At 49.5% G+C, this 14,813-nt stretch overlaps 1 protein-coding gene across 2 annotated transcripts; it reads left to right on the plus strand.

The window, feature by feature from the left end:
• Window positions 1-2,981: 2,981 nt before the first annotated feature.
• Window positions 2,982-14,813, plus strand: Dbndd1 (dysbindin domain containing 1). Of its 2 annotated transcripts, none has more exons than XM_048354897.1 (4): window positions 2,982-3,188; window positions 10,652-10,783; window positions 10,981-11,121; window positions 12,714-14,813. In XM_048354897.1, exons 1-4 carry the CDS (start codon window positions 3,152-3,154, stop codon window positions 12,869-12,871), a joined length of 468 nt encoding a protein of 155 aa, XP_048210854.1. In that variant the 5' UTR covers window positions 2,982-3,151; the 3' UTR covers window positions 12,872-14,813. The 2 variants fall into 2 exon arrangements, with proteins under 2 accessions (XP_048210854.1, XP_048210855.1); XM_048354898.1 differs by lacking the exon at window positions 2,982-3,188 and adding an exon at window positions 4,030-4,166.

The following is a 14,813-nucleotide window of genomic DNA, read 5'->3' on the forward strand; positions in this document are numbered from 1 at the left end:
CTTTAAAACAACTCCAAAAGCAATACTTGCAAAACCATTTGGTGTAAACTAAACTGAACAATTCATGGGGGGAAGGAGAGGGAAAGGGGAAGGGGGAGGGGGGAAATGAGGGAGGAGGTTACAAGTTGAACAAGAAATGTACCCACTGCCTTATGAATGAAATTGTAACCACTCTGTACATCACTTTGACAATAAATAAATAATTATTCAAAAATGATATTTTAGAGCAGAGTGGCAGTGGCGCACACCTGTAATCCTAGCTACTAAGGAGGATGAGATAAGAGGATCAAATTTCAACTCCATGCAGGAAAGTCTGTGAGACTCATCTCCAATTAAGCACACACACACACACACACACAAAAAAAAAAAAAAACAGAAGTGGGGCTATGGCTCAAGTGGTAGAGCACTAGCGTTGAGCAAAAATGCTTGGGGAAAGTACCCAGGTCCTGAGTTCAAACCCAGGACTGTCACAGACAAAAAGAAATATCTTACAGTGCTGGGGCCACCGCTCACTGGTAGAGCACTTGCCTAGCATGCTCAAGGCTCTGGGTTTGATCCCAGCAAAATAAAAATGAATGGTCTTGCAGCAAGTCTTGCTTTCCCATCTGCTCTTGGGATGAAGATTCAGAATCTAATCCTTCTAGAAAGCTGTTAGAGGCAAAGATGAAGGAAGGTTCAAGTGGTCTCAGATATGACTAACTAGCCAGGAGAACTGGGTTTGTTCAGTGATAACCTTAGTAATGAGCTGCTCCAGTTTGCTCACCTACACCCTCAGAGTTCTGGGGGAGTTGCAGGCAGCTAGAAGGACCATACGAACTCTTCATGCACAGAACCCTAGCCATGGTTTATTTATAGTAACTACCAAAGTCTTTGTGAGGTCTGACTGACTGTTGAGCACAAGACCAGGAGCCAGCACCACTGTGTTAGACTACTGTTCTCTGGTAGGGCCCTCTGAGGCAGGGATGGAGGAGGGGTTATTCAGGAGATATGGCAGAGCAGACAATACAACTGAGTAGTGCAGCAGGGATATTGATATTATTTTCATTTAACGTATTTCTTATTGTTTGTTTTCTTTCTTTCTTGTTAGTTTTGTGATGGTCTTGGGACTTGAACTTAGAGCCCGGACACTGTCCCTGAGCTTTTGCTCAAGGCTAGTGCTCTACCACTTGAGCCACAGCTCCACTTTTAGCTTTTTTTTTTTGAGGGGGGGTTGTAATTTGAGATAAGAGTCTCACAGACTTTTCTGTCTGGGCTGGCTTGGAACCACAATCCTCAGACTCCTGAGTAGCTAGAATTACAGGTAGGAGCCACAGGTACCCAGCTTTAACATTTATTTAACACACCCAACATGTTAGATGGTAGAGTGCCATCCATGGGCAGGAAGAGCACCCAGACCCTGAGTTCAAGCCCTAGGACTAACACCAAATAACAACAACAATAGTAAAGAAACCCAGAAAAATGATATCAAACGTTCCTATAAAATGCTAGAGTAAGTGTTAATACATAAAAATTGGGAATTTTGTCTAATTTTTCTTAAAATGATAAGCAAGTGGCCCAGACTGGTGCATCAATTCACTGAAGGCCTGGCTATTATTATAACCAGATTGGCCTTTTTTGGGACAGCACTAGTGTTTGATCTCAGGGTTTATGCCTGCTAAGCAGGTGCTTGCTGTTTGAATGCCTCTAGCTCGTTTTGGTGTGGTTCTTTTTATAGGGTCACACTTTTTGCTTGGGCCTTGCTAGACCCAGATCCTCCTTTTTGTTTCCCATTGTAGCTGAGATGACAGGCAGGAACCAGCACACCAGCTTTTTCTGTTGAAATTAGGTCTTGTAAACCTTTTTGCACAGGCTAACTTGATAATTTGATAGTCATGATTACACCCCAACTAGCATGAGCCACCTACAATAGTCTTGCCCTTTGTTTTAGAGGTAAATATTGTAATACTGAAAAATGCAATGACTCAGTGTATATAGAAATTTACTTCAGGGGCTGGGAATCTGGCCTAGTGGCAAGAGTGCTTGCCTCATGTACATGAAGCCCTGGGTTCGATTCCCCAGCACCATATACATAGAAAATGGCCAGAGGTGGCGCTGTGGCTCAAGTGGCAGAGAGAAGCCAGGGACAGTGCTCAGGCAGCGTCCAAGGCCCCGGACTGGCAAAAAAAAACCAACAACAAACAACTCCACAAATATTATTGTTATTGCAATTCGATGTCAGTCCTACGGCTTGAACTCAGGGCCTGTATAATTTATTTATCTTTCAAATTACGGTAAAATACTACTAGTAGTACTTGTGTGTGTAACAAGAAATCCTGAAATGCAATGGCTAAATACAGTGACCTGGTTCCTTTGGCTGATGAATTTGAAATTTGACCTTGATTTAGCTGGGCAACTGTTTCAAACCCTTGATCTTTGGGTTCTCTTCCTAAGTAATTTAAAGATAATCTAGGACTGCCTGAGAGCAAAGGAAGCCATCTCTTGTCTGGGACCTCAGGAAGGCCACCAGCCAAAGCATACAGAAATGGCTTTTGTGGCCTTCCCAAGGGCTGAAATTTTCTTATGACCCAACCTTGGAAGTCTCATGACATCATATCTGCCGCACGATTGACAGGAGCCATCACAGTCATGATAATACTCAAGCAAAAGCATTCTGATAGGAGTGGAAGATTATGGAAGGAAATACTGTTAGGGCTTTTATTTTTAAAAGCCCCTGTAGTCATTCTGGAGAACATAGTGTGCCACAGCTGACTGGGGAGTGGTCCATGCCTACCCAGTTTCCAGGGTGGTCACTGATAGACTTATGACCAAAACACCCTTCCTTACTATCTTTCCTAGGAAGGAAGCTGTGATGCATCAAGGAGACCACTCTTCCAGTTGTTTTGGTAGGCTGTAAAATCACTTTAGAGAAGTTGTTTGCTAGTCTTGTAAACTGGAAAGGGGAATTATTCGCCTAAAGGACTGACCAGGCTCAAGGATCATGAACTTTCCAACTGCCTCACCAGAGCTGAGTAGGAAGCTGAGCAGGGGCTCCGTCTGGTTGGCTGAAATTACTTGGACAGCTATTTGCCACTACTAAAGTCCATCACCAAATCATGTGCTGCCCTCCGCTGCCTTTTCCACTGGAACAAACTCCTCCATCATAATTCTCTCAATGCTATTTCATTTTTGTGAAAATAAAAAGGCTCATGGTGGTCTGGGAATATGGCCTAGTGACAAGAGTGCTTGTCTTGCATACATGAAGTCCTGAGTTCGATTTCCCCAGCACCACATATATAGAAAACGGCCAGAAGTGGCGCTGTGGCTCAAGTGGCAGGGTGCTAGCCTTGAGCAAGAAGAAGCCAGGGACGGTGCTCAGGCCCTGAGTCCAAGCCCCAGGACTGGCCAAAAAAAAAAAAAAAAAAAAGCTCGTGGTAAGGCCCTCTAACTTCAAACTCTGTCTGTGTGACTTAAAGCAGGTTAACCCATCATCATCATCTCTGTGCTTAGTTTCTTCACCTGGAAAATCAGGACATCTTGAAATCACTGAGAGAGGTAACAAGATACTGCCACAAAGAGACTGGCACTCTGTGAGACTTCAAATCTGCGCTTTCAACATGCCCAGGTCCTCTCCCCTTTTCCAGGTGCCCTCCTCGGGGCCTCCTGCTGCCGCTGTAGCTTCACAGCACGAATCGAATCCTGCTCTGCAATTCCAGGCTTACTGGGCCTAGGGTACCGGTGCCACTTTGGCCCTGCTGGTGCCCCTCTGCCCTCAGCCCCACTACGCCCCACAGGCGGAGCTTGCTCAGCACAATTACCTGCGGGGAGCGGGTGGGCAGCGGCGGGCAGGTCTGGGTGGGCCCGCGGGCGCGAGGGGAGCGGGCCGCAGGCGGCAGGGACACCAGGGGGCGCGCGTGCGCGGGGAAGGGCGGGGCTGCACCTGTGCGGCCCTGCAGGGAGATGTGGGGAGGGGATCGGCGCCCCGGAGGAGCAGCTGCGCGCCCCGCCCCGCGGGCTCCTCCCCGCCGCCGCGGCCCCCCGGCTGCTGCCCTGATGCGCAGCGCCCGGAACCCGGGCCGAGTAGCCGCCGCAGCTGCTGGGGCGCCCGAGCCGGGTGACGCCGCCGCCGCCCGTGCGCCTTCCGGACCTCACTGGCCCCATGGAGCCCTCGGAGGGCGCCGGTCCTGGAGGTGAGTGTGGACCCGCCCTGCGGCCAGCCGCCACCGCCCCCCGCCCGGCGGACCGCTGAAGGACCTGCGGACAGCCTCGGGACCCGCCCGCCCGGCCCAGCCGGGGACGAGGGCGGGGCCTGGGCCGGACGCCACCGGGAACGGGCTGGAGCTGGGCCGGGGGCGCCCAGAGCGTGTCCCCGCCCCCCGGCCCGTCTCGCGCCCGGCTGAGGGCTCCTGGGTGGGTGGCCTAGAGTTTCATCCTGAGACCCCTCCGGGCCCAGCCCAAGATGGGGGCGGGGAGAGCTTGGGAAGGACCAGAATTCGGGGTCCCAGTCGGCGCGGCGGCCCGCTGGTTCGCGCGTCGGCTTTGTTCGCCCCAGACGACTCTGGGGACCCGGGGGTCGAGGCCGCCGGACGCGCGGGACTAAGGTGGGGCCTCAGCGAGGACCCGGCCTGATCCGGGGTTCCCGAGGCTGCACGGTGGTGGTCGGTGCGGCTCAGCAGCGCGCACGCCTGGGAGGGAAAGTGTGCCTGGGGGAGGGAAGGCTTGCTGGCGTCCCGTCAGCTGCCCAGGTCCCTTGATGGTTGAGATCACACCGCCGTCCAAATCTGACCCCAAGCAGGTGGGTGATAACTGGAGGAGAGTGGCTGATAATGGGAGGAAAACTCTCAGGCAAATCCCCTTCTCTGAGGTTACTTTCCTGAAGGCCTTTTCCAGGATGCATCGGCCTAGTAACTTGGCTACAAACTGGACAACCCTCCATCGGCCTGCCCAGGCCAGGCACCTCCTGGATTCCCTGGAGGTACCATCCTAGAAAGCCAGTAGGTGTCTGGGGAGTTGGCCAGCCTGCCCCTCTTCTGGCCTCCCAGCCAACCCAAAGGACTGCTCCTAGGCTCTTTTCCAAGCAGTGGGAAAGCTCTTTCCACCTGCCAGTGTCTCCAGGAAGGACACTGTTTGCCGGGCCTGGCTCCTCCCAGACACACTTACCAACTAGGGGGTGTGGGGTTTCTGTCACTTGTGGTAGGGCATCCAGCTCTCTTGCTATTGACCATCAAGGACCCTTGGTCCTTGACCTCTTCCTGGGTGTCAGAAGAGTGAGGTTTGGGGAAGCAAGAGCTTGGGGAGCTCCGAGCTATTTCTAAGCTATGAGATACTGGCAGAACACCAGTGCATTCTCCCCCTTTCTTTCTGTCTCTGTTCTTCAGGGGAGGTAGCTTTTTCCTCTGAAGGGGTGAGGCATTTGGAAGAGGAGATTGATGTTTCTCTGTCCTCTGGGAGAAGAAGGGTTTCCCAGCAGCTTCAAAAGACAGAGGGAGAAGACTTAGTTTCTGAATGTATTACTTAAAGGCTGTGAGGGCTCAGACCCCTGACTCATTCAGTGCAATTATATACTAGATGCTTGCCCTGTGCAGGCACTCTGCCCATAGTTGGGGATAGGGAAAGAGGAGGATAGGAACAGTGGAGACCTGAACTTAATACCATTAACCTTATCTGGTTATCTGCACTGTGAGTTGTTGACCTCTGCTTTGTGGGACTTCATGAGGCTTCATATCAGTAACTATGATTGTCACAAGCTGGGTTACTTACTTTTGAACCTTTTTTTTTTTTTTTTTTTGCCAATCCTGGGGCTTGAACTCAGGGCCTGGGCACTGTCCTTGAGCTTTGTTTTTGCTCAAGGCTAGTTGTGCTCTACCACTTGAACCAGAAGGCCACTTCTACCTTTTTCTATGTATGTGGTGGCGAAGAATTGAACCCAAGGCTTCATACATGCTAGGTAAGCACTCTATCAATTAGGCGACACTCCTGGACCTGAAACTTTATTTTGAAGACTATGAAGCACAGAAGTACAAATATTATAAAGCTCCATGTATCACCTCCCAGCCCCAAACCCACAGCCAGGCTGGTTCATGCAGGCCGTGCCAGCCTCTCTTCAGTAGGATTTTGAAGTAGTCTAGACACATTATTGCATCAATAGTCATTTAAGAAATTTTCTCTAAAAAGTAACTTTTATGCAGTATTATCAAAATACCGTTTTTGCAATTAAATTAATAATTTTTTGGGAAGTTGTATTGGGGTCTGAGTCCAGGGCCTACAAGGTAGACACTCTGCCACTAGAGCCATTCTCCCCACCCTTCTTTTTTTTTTTTTTTTTCCAGTCCTGGGGCTTGAACTCAGGGCCTGAGCACTGTCCCTGGCTTCCTTTTGCTCAAGGCTAGCATTCTACCACTTGAGCCGCAGTGCCACTTACAGCTTTTTCTGTTCATGTGGTGTTGAGGAATCAAACCCAGGGCTTCATGCCTGCTAGGCAAGCACTCTACCGCTAAGCCATATTCCCAGCCCCCCACCCTTTTTGTTCATTTTTGAATAGTCTCCAATTTATGTGTGGGTCAATCTGGACCCCATTCTCCTGTTTATGCTTCCTGAGAAGCTGACAGGCTCCTCGTGCCACCAAACCCAGCTTTTTATTGGTTGAGATGTGACCTCATGAACTTTTTTCCCCAGATTGGTCTTGAACTGTGATCTTTCTGATCTTTTTTTCCTAAGTAGGTAGGATTACAGGTGTTAGCATTTAGATACCAGGGCTCTTTCCTCCTTCAAAGTCCGTTGGAGAGTCCTTAGGGAGAAAGAGAGGAGCTATGACCCTACCCTCAGGAAGCTGAGTCTTAGAGTGCCTAGCTACCTTAAAATGAAGGAAGATCTGGGTTCAGAGACAAAGGTACTGGGAAAGTAGGGTACATGTAGCTCGTACCTCTGTGACCATCTCTCCCTCCCTGAAGCCACTTTTTTTTTTTAACATTTATTCATTAACTTCATTAGTTCAGTGGTGTTCAGTACAGTTAGGTCCTAAGAACACAACAGGGAACATGAGATTTGGGCCAAGTTGCTCAGTCACAAATGTGCTGAAAATAGGTCAGCAGCAAAGTACAAGTGGCAGCAATCAACCCTTGGGGATGCCTTGGTGAGCAGGACAGCTTCTATCTCTATTCACCAGTCAGGTCAGCAGGAACCCCTGAGGGGCCTGGGGACTACCCCCTTAATAAGTGCTATGTAGGGACAAGGACAAGTACCTTGTGGGGTCCTTTATAGGGCATCAGAAATACCTGCTTCCTCTGTTCTGCCAAGGGTCCTGAGCCCAGCCAGTTAGCCAGCACCATCATACCAGTGCCTTCGTGCCATGGCAGCTCTGCTTCCTACCCAAGGAAGAGCAGCAGGTCTTGCCCATGGGAATCTCTTTTTCTAAGAGCCACAAGGATGTAGACAGACCTAGATGATTTCTCAAACCAGCCACTTATTGTAGATCATTTTTTCACAATCCTCTCATTCATTTAGCAAATACTTATTTTGGATATGATGTATTCTAGAATCATATTTAGGTCCTGGGAATGCAACAAACAAAGACAGATTCTCCTAGAGTGAGCATTTCTAATACCTGAGCCTGAATGGTGTCTGGCCCATGGTGTCTGATGCATGGTGAGTGCACAGTAAATATTAGTAGATGGTATATCAAAAAAATAATCCTTGGAAGTGGTACTATGGCTAAAGTGGTAGAGCACTCACTAGCCTTAAGCTGAAGAGCTCAGGGACAGCAGCCAGGCACAGAGTTCAAGCCCCATGACCGACAAAATAACCCTTTAGCTAGGCACCAATGGCTCATACCTGTAATCCTATGAACATTGCAGTTCAAAGCCAGCTTAGACAGGAAAGTGCACAAGATTCTTATCTCCAATTAACCATCAAAAAGGCAAAAGTAGCTGGGTAGTGGTGACTCAGACCTGTAATTCTAGCTATTCAAGAGGCTGAGATCTGAGAATTGCAGTTCAAAGCCAGCCCAGGTAGGAAAGTCTGTGAAACTCTTATTTCTAATTAACTACTAGAAAACCAAAAGTGGAGCTGTGACTCAAAGTGGTAGAGTACCAGCCTTGAAAAGGCTCAGGGACAGCCACAGCTCCCAGCCACTCTGCCTGGGAGACCGTAAGTTTGTCCCAGGGTTGTTCCACATGATCCCAGAAGTCCTAAGGAGGAATAATAGTATTCCAGCAAAGTCCTTCCCCCTCCCCCCTCAACCCAGTACAAGATGGAGACACAGATGGGACTCCATCTCTGAACAAATACAGGGACCAATACATGGAGAACAGTCTTCTTCCCACCTACATGTTGCTCCACTGGCTTTCCAATAAAAATTCAAGTAGACACTCCCTTTCAGACCAGAACCTTTCAGCAGTGTTTCTTCTACCTCACACAGTAGAATCTGTCCTAAGAATGGCCTACATATCCTTGCCCATGTCCCTCTTACTCATCCTCCATCATCTGGCCCTATCTCAATGCCCCCTAGCCATACCTTAGGTGCAATCCACAGTTCCTTCAGGCCTTTGCACCTACACCAAGACAGGTATTGCAGAGCTCCTTCCCAGCTTCAGAGGACTCCTCTTCATGTAGAGTCCTCTCAGCAAAAGGGACAGTGGTCAAGTCATGGGCTGCTTCCCAGGCAGAGCCCAACAGACTTTCAGTCTGCAAGATGACCCTGACTACTCCCAGGTTTCCTTACCCCCACCACACCTTCACCACTGAGAATATAATGTCTCCAAGGAAGATAGGACCTCCCCTGCCAGCACAGGCTGTCCTTATTCAGAAGGCCAGGAGTGCATAGCCTCTGAAGATGTGGCTCTCTTTCCTTATTTTTCTCAGCTCAGCTGGCATAACTCCAGACCTGTGTGGCCTGATGTCAAAGCAGATGGCAGGCTAGTTCCTAACCAGTAGCTGTCAACACTGCAAATCTGGTCTGCTGCCCTCTTGGTGCAATCCTCATGGCAGTAGTTGCTCCTCTGAATGGCAGCCAGGGCTGCCAAAATATACCCCACAGGTTTCTTCTGCATCCAGGCCTTTAGGCAGCCATACATGGTCTTCATTTACTCATGTTCACACTGAGTACCCTCTTAAGTGGGGGTCAAGAGTCAGGGATTAGGGGCTGGGAATGTGGCTTAGTGGTAGAGTGCTTGCCTCACATGCCTGAGGCCCTGGGTTTGATTCCTCAGCACCACATAAATAGAAAAAGCCAGAAGTGGCACTGTGGCTCAAGAGGCAGAGTGCTAGCCTTGAGGAAAAAAAAAAAAAGTCAGGGATTCTCTTCCCTTGAAGGGCCTAAAAACCAGCAGTGGAGGAAGTTGGAAGGGTCTTGGAAGAGGTCCTTGGGGAAAGAGAGACAAGTAGGATAAGGGGAAGGTTATTCTCTTGGGGAGTTACTGCCCTCAAAGTATCCTGCTGTGCACATCGTGCTGGTGGCTCATGCCTATAATCCTTAGCTATTCAGGAGGCTGAGATCTGACAAAGATTCTAAGCTAGCCTATACAGAAAAGTCCATGAGATTCTTATCTCCTATTAATCAGCAAGAAGCAGGAAGTAGAGGTATGGCACAAGAGGTTGGAGCCCCAGCTTTGAGCAAAAGAGCCAGGAAAGCACTCAAAACCTTAAGTTCAAGCTCCAGCACTGGCAAACACTCTCTCTCTCTCTCTCTCTCTTTCTCTCTCTCTCTCTCTCTCTCTCTCTCTCACACACACACACACACACACACACACACACATCCTGCTTTAGAAAATGCATGATTTGTGAACAGAGTCCACTAGGCAATCAAAGGAAAGTGCTTCTGGTGTTTTGTGTGAGACCAAAGGACTCAATCTGCATGACAGCAAGACAGAAAAGTTAAATGTGAAAGATGAGCATACAACCAATGTGAAGTGGGGCTAGTGTGGGGCTAGTGGTGAGGGATAGTGGAATGGCAGGGCTACCACTTTCTACTTAATTTTGTATCTCTTCATTTTGAATTCAAATATAATAGAAGGCTTCTTTTGTGCCAGTGCTTAGTTTGTTTGGGGTTTTTGTTTTGTTTTGTTTTACTCAAGACTTGAGCCACAGCTCTACTTTTGGCTTTTTGGTGGTTAATTGGGGGTAAGAGTCTAATGGACTTCCCTACCTGGGCTAGCTTTGAACTGCATTGCTCAGGTCTCAGCCTCCAGAGTAGCTAGATTACAGGAATGAGCCACCAGCCCTTCATAACATAGTTTTTTAATAGGGAAAGTCAGAGGAAGAACAGGAAAGCTGACACAGAAGCTCATGAATGAACCTGAATTGGACCCTGGGCTAACCAAAAATTAGAGATATGTGGAAACTCTGAGTCTCTGAGCTGATTTGCCTGATGTGGAATTCCTGCAGCAGAACAGCAGCCTGATGCTGTAGTACTAAGAGTGGTCTGGATTCATTCTCAGATATCCCCTCCATCATTCCAGGGAGGCCTGAGTGGGAGAAGCAGCTTTCCTGTCCCCTTTTCTGAGACCCTGGCATGGGTCTTCCCAGTGACCCTCTAGTCATTGCCCAGTAGTGACTTGACATGCCATGTTTTCAGGCTTTTCTGAAACTTCCTTGATATTGATTGCAGGGGGCGGGGGTGGGGGGGAGGAGTATGTGGGAGTCCTGTGAGACACAAGGTGACACCATGTGTTGGTTGCAGAGATTATTAAAGAGGCTGCCCTGGGTGTCTCAGCCCATGGGACAGGGGACAATTGCCATACGCCTGTGGCTGAGGAGGAGGCAGGCATCCCAATACCAGCACCAGGGCTCCTGCAAGTCACAGAGAGGAGGCGTAAGTACCATCAACCAGTCCAGCGTCCTACGGGGACCCCAGTCTCCCCAGGGAACTACGCAACCTGGGTGGGGATGGCAACAATGCCACATGAGAATGGACTGGCTCAGTGCTGAGCACAGAACTTTTACAGCTGTGACTCAGTTTTACCATCTGCACTGTGGGGTGACTATACCTCCTTCCTCCCCCTTTTCTAGAGCCCCTGAGCAGTGTCTCCTCTCTGGAGGTTCACTTCGACCTCCTGGACCTCACTGAGCTGACTGATATGTCTGACCAGGAACTGGCTGAGGTCTTTGCAGATTCTGATGATGAGAATTTTACCAGTGAATCCCCAGCAGGTAAGGCTGGCATGGGGATTGGGGGAGGAGAGGTATGGGAGATGGCCTGAAGATGCCCTAAGCCTCTACTCCTGCAAGACCTAACTATGAAAAAGTTTCACACCAAACATGTTTAAGTACTTTTCGGGGCTGGGAATATGGCCTAGTGGCAAAAGTGCTCGCCTCTTATACATAAAGCCCTGGGTTTGATTCCTCAGCACCACATATATATAAAAGGCCAGAAGTGGCGCTGTGACTCAAGTGGCAGAGTGCTAGCCTTGAGCAAAAAGAAGCCAGGGACATTGCTCAGGCCCTGAGTTCAAGCCCCAGGACTGGCAAAAAAAAAAAAAGTACTTTTCACTATCACAACATGTGATTCACTATATGTATTTTATATTACAAGTTGCCCAATGTTAATTTCTCTCCCATTACATGTACTTCTCCTTAACTTTACATTGCAAGTAAGCAATAAGCAATAAAGCTGCTGTCCCTTAAAAGTAGCACTGAATATGAAGTTAGGCCAAATACAAGGTAAGATGGAGCACGATGACCAGTTTAAGTCTCTCTGTGGCTCAATGACTTGGTATTCCCTCTGAATTGTTCCCAAGGAGGCATTGTCATTTTCCAGATCCAAAAATGAATGAGAAAAGGCCAGAAATCTCCTTTACCCTTCATGTTCACCTCCACACAAGCAGAGCCCTTACATGTTATCTTTTCATGACTCTCCCACAGTCTCTGTCTTCAGAGAACAGTATTCACTTGCAGTCTATAGTCTGTTTTCAAGTAAAGGACATCAATATGATCAACTCTCTGCCTCAGGCTGGGGATAGGGAGACCAAAAACCTGAGCCTCCCCATTAGATAGCCTTAGCTGAGAACTGAAAGCCTGGCCCACCTCCCCCCTAGCTCAGAACACCAAACCACCTGACTGCCTCAGCCTCTGTTCCCTGACCTCCAGGCCCAGGTTAGAACCTAAGAGTGACAAATGGCCCAGGATAACTCTCTCACACACGCACACATGCATGCACGCACACACACACGTACCAGGCTCATGCTTGAATCTACAAATGTACACCCTACACAAGATTAAGGCATGCACATGCACGCACATGTGCACACATATGCATACATACATGTACACAAGTGCATGCATGCATGCATGTGCGCGCGCGCGCACGCACACACACCCCAGAGGACTCACAAAATGAGTACCTTGTCAGCAGACCAGCTGCTCACATGTTCCTGTGAGAGCATCTGACATGGGAATGGGGGGGGAGGAGTAATGCTATGTGTCCGTTATCACAGAAGCAGGAAGACAATGGAACCACACTCATGGGCACCCTTGCCCCCAGCTGCTCTGGGGAGGAGGGGTGGGGGGGGGCCCCCAACCACACACAGCCCACACCTGAGATGACTGAAATCTGTGATAGGGTGGAGGCTTAGAGTCTGACTGCATCATCGGAAGGGTTCCTGGGGAGACCCCACAAAGCCAAAGGTAGGTTCACATAGGGAAGGGGCAGTAGTTGCATCCACAGAAGCCCCCAGGAGCCTGACACGTGGACCGGGACCACCATGTACCCACCCCAGCCTCTTACCTCTCCTGTGCCCCACCAGGTCTGCACCCATTGCCCCGGGCAGGCTGTCTGCGCTCCCCTTCCTGGACAAGAACAAGGGCTGAACAGAACCTTGAAAAGCAGTCCCTTGGAGACCTGGAACGGCAGACTGCAATTGTAGACACTTTCCTCACTGTGGAGGGGCCCAAGGAGGACTAGGCTGTGTCAGCCTACCCTGGAACCATAGGGCTGGGCCAGACTACCACTGCAATGGCAACTCTGGACAGTCCTCACCCAGGGACATACTCCTCTTACCCAAGACTCCAGTCATTTACCTCCTGACGCCAGATCAGGGTCAGGGTGCCAAGTGCAGGCCTCTGGGCACCCCAGCACAAATAAAGCCCAGTGGCCTTACATCCAGCTGGTTCCTGAGCCCTGGATCAGGAACAACACATAGAGTTACTGCTCTGGGATAAAACCCAGAATAGACAATGGTGGGCCTTCTGGAAACTCATCTGTAGGACCAGTGCTGTCTGCCACAGATTCCCAAACTAGGCTCAGCACAAGAAAACCAAAGCCTGTGAGGGACACTTCAAGAACAAACCCCTTAGGAGTGTAACCAATGTGTTTCCTCAGACCTAAGCTTGGAAATGGGAGGTGGGTTTGGTGGTAGCTTATGGCATGCTCTGCTGTCCAGCCAAGTGTGTGTGAGGATGGGTTCAGTTCAGATTCAATCTTGGCCTCCTCCTCTGCCACAGACAGGCACCACTGGTTCCAGGCCTGCGTCTCCTATTATTGTGTATAACAACTGAGAGCTGAAGGCCTGGCCCACCTCCTCTCTAGCTCAGAACACCAAATACCGCCAGACTGCCTCAGAACCTCAGTGACAGCTCCTAACCTACTGGGAGGGGAGTGAGGGGAGGCAGGGTCCACCTTCATCCTTTTCTATTGTCTGTAACAAGGCACATACTCATGCCTGTCCCCCACTGTCCAGTTGTATGGCTCAGTCTGTCCAAAGTACTCAATAGGAAGCTCTGAGACCCTGAGGGTCTATGTCCTTGGAACCCAAGGATGCACAGGGGAGGGAGGACCAACCAGCTGTTCAATCTGTGGTGAGATGTTAGAACACCCACCTAGGCCTTTTCCAATACTGCTTTTTATGTGCTAAAGGGCACTGCTGATATGACCATGAATCAGAAAGTGGTTTTGAAATAAAAGTTTAAGCTTGCTCTTTGTTCCCAGCCAATCTTCTCTACCCTTTTCTCCACTAAAGCCTTTCAGAAAAAGGAAGACAGGCTCTTGATCTTCACTTTCACTGGACTCTCCTACAGAGATGCCCCAGGCTTACATTGGGCTTTTGCTGTGTGCAGTGGCCAGCCAGGAGGCTCTTTTCTGAAGAGAAGTCCAGTTCCTGCCTGACCAAGTCTCCTAAAACAAAACCCATCTCAGTTTCCAAGAAAGAGCAGCTGTCTCCTTCAATCTAATCACAGCAGCTGTGAGCCCCATGGCCATACTCTTGCTAGCAAGGTTTCTCCCATCCCCAAGACCCCAGTCCAGCCTCCTGCTATAGCTACCATAACAGCCATTTATAGAGCGGGATTAAAGCTTCACCACCAACTGAAGGTCTGAGCATGGTTCTTCTTTCCGACACCAGGGCGCCGTGAGAGCTCTGCTGTGCTGTGCTCTAGTCTGTCCTATTCTGTGATACATTTCAAAGACGAGTACCCTAGATTTCAAGTTGCTAAGGAATCAAATTCTTGCTCACACCAGTCCACAAAGGTGGTGCAACTTCAGGGAGCAAGTTCTTCCCAACAGAGCTCCACAGCTCAGAAGCCACAGGGAGGTCCAAAGCCTATCTGCTTAAATTAACCTGTGAAATTAGGTAAATGTAGAGCAGCCAAGTGTGACTTGCTTTCTGCCTGCCTGGGAGCCTGTAACAGCCCCTATAGCAGGGGTAGCAGTCTCAGCAGTCTTGGCTTCTGAACACACCATTCCTCCTTCCTTCCCCTCAGAGAAGGTATGCAAGCAGGTTGACAATACCAACCAGATGATTCTGGGCTGCCAGCATTAGTTGTGAAGCATGGCTATTCCCACCTCCTGCAGGCTCCTTCACTAGCTGGTACAGCAAGAGATTTCCAAGGTGAGTAGAAGAGCACCACAG

This window comes from Perognathus longimembris, chromosome 10 (genome assembly GCF_023159225.1).
Source record: "Perognathus longimembris pacificus isolate PPM17 chromosome 10, ASM2315922v1, whole genome shotgun sequence".
Lineage (NCBI taxonomy): Eukaryota > Metazoa > Chordata > Mammalia > Rodentia > Heteromyidae > Perognathus > Perognathus longimembris.

Bases quoted from the DNA above. Each gene is read 5' to 3' on its own strand.
- Dbndd1 (XM_048354897.1), top strand. From the start codon at position 3,152: ATGCTATTTCATTTTTGTGAAAATAAAAAGGCTCATG. The intron at 3,189-10,651 runs GTGGTCTGGGAA...TGTTGGTTGCAG, and splicing joins TGAAAATAAAAAGGCTCATG to AGATTATTAAAGAGGCTGCC. The intron at 10,784-10,980 runs GTAAGTACCATC...CCCCTTTTCTAG, and splicing joins GCAAGTCACAGAGAGGAGGC to AGCCCCTGAGCAGTGTCTCC.